Raw genomic sequence first — 7,500 nt, forward strand, 5'->3', positions numbered from 1 at the left:
GGGGGTGTGAACATGCAGGCACTAGGGGGGGGTGTGAACATGCAGGCACTAGGGGGAGGGGGTGAACATGCAGGCACTAGGGAGGGGGGTGAACATGCAGGCACTAGGGAGGGGGGTGAACATGCAGGCACTAGGGAGGGGGGCGAACATGAAGGCACTAGGGGGGGGGGTGAACATGCAGGCACTAGGGAGGGGGGGTGAACATGCAGGCACTAGGGAGGGGGGGGAACAAACAGGCAGTAGGGAGGGGGGTGAACATGCAGGCACTAGGGGAGGGGGGGTGAACATGAAGGCACCAGGGGAGGGGTGGGGGGGGTGAACATGCAGGCACTAGGGAGGGGGGTGAACATGCAGGCACTAGGGAGGGGGTGAACATGCAGGCACTAGGGAGGGGGTGAACATGCAGGCACTAGGGAGGGGTGGGGGGTGAACATGCAGGCACTAGGGAGGGGTGGGGGGTGAACATGCAGGCACTAGGGAGGGGTGGAAAAAAAGTGAACATGCAGGCACCAGGGAGGGGGGGGGGGGTGAACATGCAGGCACTAGGGAGGGTGGGGGGGGTGAACATGCAGGCACTAGGGAGGGGGGTGAACATGCAGGCACTAGGGAGGGGTGGGGGTGAACATGCAGGCACTAGGGAGGGGGGTGAACATGCAGGCACTAGGGGGTGAACATGCAGGCACTAGGGGGGTGAACATGCAGGCACTAGGGGGGTGAACATGCAGGCACTAGGGAGGGGTGGGGGGTGAACATGCAGGCACTAGGGAGGGGAGGGGGTGAACATGCAGGCACTAGGGAGGGGTGGGGGGTGAACATGCAGGCACTAGGGAGGGGGGTGAACATGCAGGCACTAGGGGGGGGTGAACATGCAGGCACTAGGGAGGGTGGGGGTGAACATGCAGGCACTAGGGAGGGGGGTGAACATGCAGGCACTAGGGGGTGAACATGCAGGCACTAGGGAGGGGGGTGAACATGCAGGCACTAGGGAGGGGTGGGGGGTGAACATGCAGGCACTAGGGAGGGGGGTGAACATGCAGGCACAGGGGAGGGGTGGGTGAACATGCAGGCACTAGGGAGGTGGGGGGAGGGGGTGAACATGCAGGCACTAGGGAGGGGGGTGAACATGCAGGCACAGGGGAGGGGTGGGTGAACATGCAGGCACTAGCGAGGTGGGGGGAGGGGTGGGAGAACATGCAGGCACTAGGGAGGTGGGGGGAACATGCAGGCACAGGGGAGGGGTGGGTGAACATGCAGGCACTAGGGAGGTGGGGGGGTGAACATGCGGGTCTGGGCAGAGGATTTGGAGTCGTTTTTTGTGTTCGTCTATAACTTGTTGTTCATATGTGTATCTTAGTATTTGGTGTAAAAAAAAATGTTTTATTGTTCGGGAGTGCTGAAAGGTGAAAAGGCCACTAATGATTCTGTCAATCAAGGACTGGCAGGCGTGTCATAATCAGTACAACCTTATGTTGTATTAGCATAATTACCATACACGACCATTGATGTATTAGGTGGTATTCTGTTTTATTAGCACAGAGGGAGTGGGGCTTTGGGGCTTTGTATCATTAATGGAAACAGCAGTGCAGGGCTAAAAAATACAAAAATTCCTCAAATCTATATTTCAAAGTTAATCATAAATTCAAACATTTTAAGGCAACATTTGAAATATAATGTCTGACCTCATCCTAGTCCTCCATGTTGTTACATGGATAGGCCAAAGCCGTAGAGGATGATCAACTACTATGTAAGACACAAAGGTCAACTATGATGATCATTTAGAGTAAATATGAGACTAGGGACCAAACAGAGCCTGGGGGGTTTTGTCAAATGGACAACAAGACAGAGAAAACCTACATCCATCCATCACCATCCATCAACGATGTCATAAAGTGAGGTATTTTCTACTGTGTTTTTGCCTGGGTAATAGGCCATGCCTATTCTACAAAATATACATTGCTGCCAAGGCAAAACAATAACAAGTTGATAAAAGAAGACAAGGAACCAAGGTTGGCTGTGATGGCTGGAGCTCTGTTCTCCATAATGTGCATGACTTGACCTTCACCTGAATCGCTGGGAGAACTATGAATGGAATATGCTGTCTGTCGTTGATGATGTCACAATGGGCTGCTACTTCCATTGAATAAAACAGTGGCAGGAACACTGTTTAGCCAGAGCCTAAACATCTCTATTTCTGTGTTTACCATGAACAGTGAAAAAGAGGCTATTTGCTGGTACAAGATCTTAATTAATTTCTATGGTAACCAGCTCTCTGTGGAGCTCTGTGTTTTTCTCCTCTTCTCTCCTCCATGCACAACACTAAATGCTAAATATAGAGCGAAACAATAACACTGCTGGACCGTTCACCTGCTGTGTACTGCAGCTGCACGCACACAAACATGCACGCACACAAACATGCACGCACACAAACATGCACGCACACAAACATGCACGCACACAAACATGCACGCACACAAACATGCACGCACACAAACATGCACGCACACAAACATGCACGCACACAAACATGCACGCACACAAACATGCACGCACACAAACATGCACGCACACAAACATACACGCACACACACGCACATGCACACACGCACCCACCCACACACGCACCCACCCACACACGCATGCACACACACACATGTATTAGGGGAATAGGGGATGAGTGAAAGGAAGTGAGGTTGGACTTTGGAAAGAGAGGGTGAGGAGAGAGCAGATGGAGGGAGGGGAGGAGGAAGTGATCGACAGGGAGGAGAGGGATAACCATGGCAGCTGGTGGTAAGAGGACCAGTGATGCTCTGCTCTAGCCCAGTCCCACTGCACTTCAGCAGGGCAGATGGACTGGCATGTCCCATGTGCCCTTCACCACCAGGCACCAGACACCAGCCCACACACACCACTCACAACCTAGCACATACCTACATTACATATGCACTCACAAACTCAAACTTGTTGCAGGTTCTTAATAAAGATGTCCGTAATCTATGATCTGATTTTAGGAATACTCTAGTGTCTAGTCCATACCATCAGAGTTAGCTTCTACAGTATATCAGTTCTGTCCATAGCATGAGGAGCTACTGTGGTGCAACACTTCCCTCTAGTGGCCAGTCTCTGTAACTGCACCTCCTCACAGAGCAGCACCCAGGTAGTGGACAGTGGCAGCCAGAGCTCTGATGGTTCTTGGCAGAAAAAAGTCATATTTCAGAATCGATTACTGTCTATTATATTCAATGATAATGTTTCTACTCCAGAACAGTTAACTAGCAATGTTCTAGCATTTAGTCAAACCTCCAACATTACCACCTACTACTAAATCTCCCATTCCAACAAACAGCCTGTGTGTGTGTGTGTGTGTGTGTGTGTGTGTGTGTGTGTGTGTGTGTGTGTGTGTGTGTGCGTGTGTGTGTGTGTGTGTGTGTGTGTGTGTGTGTGTGTGTGTGTGTGTGTGTGTGCGTGCGTGCGTGCGTGCGTGCGTGCGTGCGTGCGTGCGTGTGTGTGTGTGTGTGTGTGTGTGGGTGTGTTTGAGCTGCGGGCTGTGTTTTGACGCAGTATAAATAAATAAAAACAGACGGCTGCTGATTGATATAGGGGAATAAAAGACAGAGTTTTGTTACGTTCTCATATTAATGAAAACTATCATTTCTACCTCTTCCCTTGGAAAGGAAATGGGCAACACTGCAGGAGTTATTTGGTCATAAATTGCAAAATACAGTAGGAGATCTTCTAATGCGGTATTTCACTGTGTCACTATAGTGACTCTGCAGTATATCTGAATGAATTCTAAGACACATAACTATACAACCTTAACCTTTAGTACATCACAAACCTTTCACTTTGTACAGACTCAAGGAGATAGAGATGGAACATTCCAGTGAACTACATACAAATAAGGAAGCACACACACACACACACACTCCACCAAGTGCGGTGGTCCCACATTGATAGACACATGCAGGCTTTTGGCAGAGACTGATATCACTGGCACAAAGGTTACAAATTCAATCAGTGTGGATGGAAACGGCCACCCAGCACCCAGTCACTGTGTCCCATGAAAATATGACTTCTTCTCTCTGTGTGTGTGTGTGTGTGTGTGTGTGTGTGTGTGTGTGTGTGTGTGTGTGTGTGTGTGTGTGTGTGTGTGTGTGTGTGTGTGTGTGTGTGTGTGTGTGTGTGTGTGTGTGTGTGTGTGCAAACCGGCCCTGGAGGGAACGTGGAACATATCGCTGGGTCGACAGAAACGGACCCATTAAAAATTCCAACAGGGCAGCACTGTCCCTTTCACCACTGCATCACAGTAAAGGAGGGATGTTACAGGAGGGATGTTACAGGAGGGATGTTACAGGAGGGATGTTAAAGGAGAGATGTTAAAGGAGAGATGTTAAAGGAGAGATGTTACAGGAGGGGTGTTACAGGAGGGATGTTACAGGAGGGGTGTTACAGGAGGGGAGTTACAGGAGGGGAGTTAAAGGAGAGACGTTACAGGAGAGATGTTAAAGGAGAGATGTTACAGGAGGGGAGTTACAGGAGGGATGTTACAGGAGGGATGTTACAGGAGAGATGTTAAAGGAGAGATGTTACAGGAGGGGAGTTACAGGAGGGATGTTACAGGAGAGATGTTAAAGGAGAGATGTTACAGGAGGGATGTTACAGGAGGGGAGTTACAGGAGGGGAGTTACAGGAGGGGAGTTACAGGAGGGGAGTTACAGGAGGGATGTTACAGGAGAGATGTTAAAGGAGAGATGTTACAGGAGGGATGTTACAGGAGGGGAGTTACAGGAGGGGAGTTACAGGAGGGGAGTTACAGGAGGGCGAGAGGGAGGAGAGACAATAGAATAGAGAAGTGACATTCGTGTGATACATCAGGAAAATAAAGCCCTGAAATAATATGTGAGGAAAGGTTAGCCTGTCTTTCTCACAGCACTATGAAAGAGGACAGACAGAATGAGAGAGAAAGGAGTTGAGTAGGAACATCAGCATATGAGGAAATCTGTCAACTGAAATACATTCATTAGGCCCTAATCTATAGATTTCTCATGACTGGGAATACAGATATGCATCTGTTGGTCACAGATACCTTAAAGAAAGCAACGACAATGAGCCTCAGGATATCGTCACGGTATCTCTGTGAATCCAAAATGCCATCGATAATATGCAATTGTGTTCATTGTCCATAGTTTATGTCCGCCCATACCATAACTTCACCACCACCATGGGGCACTCTATTCACAACTATGACATCAGCAAACCGCTCGCCCACACGACGCCATACAAGCTGGCTGCCATCTGCCTGGTACCGTTGAAACCAGGATTAATCCGTGAAGAACACACTTGAGCTTCCCTGGGGCGGTTTCTGACAGTTTGTGCAGGTCCTGGGTTGGCGTGGTTACATGTTGTCTGCGGTTGTGAGACCGGTTGGACATACTGCCAAATTCACTAAAACGATGTTGGAGGTCGGCTTATGGTAGAGAAATTAACATTCCGTTTTCTGGCAACAGCTCTGGTGGACATTCCTGCAGTCAGCATGCTAATTGAACGCTCTCTCGTCTGTGCGATTGTGTTGTGTGACAAAAACGTTTATTGTCCCCAGCACAAGGTAAACCTGTGTAATGATCATACCTTTTAATCAGCTTATTGATATGCCACACCTGTCAGGTGGATGGGTTTTCTTGGCAAATGAGAAATGCTAATTAACAGGGATGTAAAGTTTTAGAGAAATAAGCTTTTTGAGCGTATGGAACATTTCTGGTATATTTTATTTCAGCTCATGAAACTTGGGACCAATATTTTACATGTTTATATAAGTTTATATTATTGTTCAGTATAGTTTACCCCAGAATCATAATCCTATTTCTCTCTGCAGCATTGAGTGGGCACCTTGAAGCCAACAGCTTGACCTGAAGCTTAACCTAGACGATGACTTGGAGATTACTATGACAATATATTGACACTCAAGAGTACCTCTCTCACTCGCCATCCAGCTGGATGAGTTGAGGGTCTATGGACGTGCTCATCTTATTATTTACCCAGCTGATCCCTCCCTCAAGTGCCTGTGAGTGAGCCTGCATCTGGCAGGGGGGAATGAGCAGAGGGACACCGCCCTCTGCTGGACAAGACATGCAATATACCGGCACACCACATCAATAGGGCTTGTATTGAAAATATATCTTGTAGATTCCATCTGACCCACACCATTTGTTTGCTTCAGTAAAAAGTAAGTCCCACACAATGACATAGAAAGTTCACCAGCGGTATTCAGCGCAAAGATAGAGGGGTGGGACTTACAGGGGTGATGCCATCTGAGAGAGTGGTCATGCTGATGGACGTGCTCATCTTGTCAAAGGAGGAGAGGGAGGGAGGGGAGGGGCTCCTCTTCTCCATCACTTCCTGTCTCTGGAGGAAGTTACGCCAGGCACGCTGGATACTAAGAAACATACACACATAGCCAAGAGTGAAACACACACTTTCACACACACGTTCGCACACACACACGCTCACACACACACACAACTCACATCAACACTTTGGTCTCCAGTGGGGGCATGTTGAAGTTGTTCTCAAGGTCTGTAGTCAGCTGGTGACTGAGTGGGAGATAGAGAAGTGTAGGGAGGAGGAAAGAAAGAGAGGGGGGTGAGAGAGTGTAATAACTACAAGTACACAGAGCTGAGTTCTAATCTTTCCAGTGCCAGTGTCGGGGTTATCAGTAATTACACAGAGATGCCCTGGTCCCCACTGCTGGGAAATTGAGTTTTACAGTGCACATGTGTGTCTGTGTGCCAACCTACAGTACCTCTGCAGCTGAATGCTTTCATCATTGACATGCTTTAAGCCAGTCTGGAGGCTCTTCAGTTCATCCTATGAGAGAGTGAAAGAGAGAGGAGAGAGAGAGAGAAGGAGAGAGAGAGAGAGAGAGAGAGAGAGAGAGAGAGAGAGAGAGAGAGAGAGAGAGAGAGAGAGAGAGAGAGAGAGAGAGAGAGAGAGAGAGAGAGAGAGCGAGAGAGAGAGAGAGAGAGAGAGAGAGAGAGAGAGAGAGAGAGAGAGAGAGAGAGAGACGGAAATGGAAAGGGATTACAACATCAATCTCTCAGACAGACATCATCTCCTTCATCTTCTCTAACTTTTGTGTGCGTGTGTTGAGTGAGTGAGTGAGTGAGTGAGTGAGTGAGTGAGTGAGTGAGTGTGTGTGTGTTTGTTGAGTGCGATCTCCTCTGCCCAGCACTGGTACCCCTGTAGGGGAGTAGTAAGGCAGTATCTTGGAGAGGTTAGATGTGAAGTTTCTATGTGAAGGTAGTAAAGTTAACTGTGGAAGTTCTCTGCTGATTTTGCCAGTCAGCATTCAGCTGTGTTTGGCCCAGAAACAGAGAGAAGGACAGAGACCCAGAGGCAGCATGGAGCAGTCAGAGGAGACAGGGGGTTGAGGTGGGGTAAGGGGGATGAGGGGGGTACATGGATCCTCCAGGAAGTCAACTTGAGTGTTTATCATTCATGACACCA

General features: G+C 48.8%; 1 protein-coding gene across 1 annotated transcript in view; it reads right to left on the minus strand.

The window, feature by feature from the left end:
* The window catches only part of LOC118375531 (schwannomin-interacting protein 1-like), a 386,524-nt gene that overhangs the window by 237,711 nt on the left and 141,313 nt on the right, over positions 1 to 7,500 (minus strand). Inside the window, exons 6-8 of the mRNA XM_052522718.1 lie at positions 6,797 to 6,861; positions 6,522 to 6,587; positions 6,292 to 6,430 (exon numbers count right to left, since the gene is read on the minus strand). Of these exons, the coding sequence (XP_052378678.1) occupies positions 6,292 to 6,430; positions 6,522 to 6,587; positions 6,797 to 6,861 (270 nt within the window). The remainder of the gene's footprint in view (positions 1 to 6,291; positions 6,431 to 6,521; positions 6,588 to 6,796; positions 6,862 to 7,500) is intronic.

This window comes from Oncorhynchus keta, chromosome 1 (genome assembly GCF_023373465.1).
Source record: "Oncorhynchus keta strain PuntledgeMale-10-30-2019 chromosome 1, Oket_V2, whole genome shotgun sequence".
Lineage (NCBI taxonomy): Eukaryota > Metazoa > Chordata > Actinopteri > Salmoniformes > Salmonidae > Oncorhynchus > Oncorhynchus keta.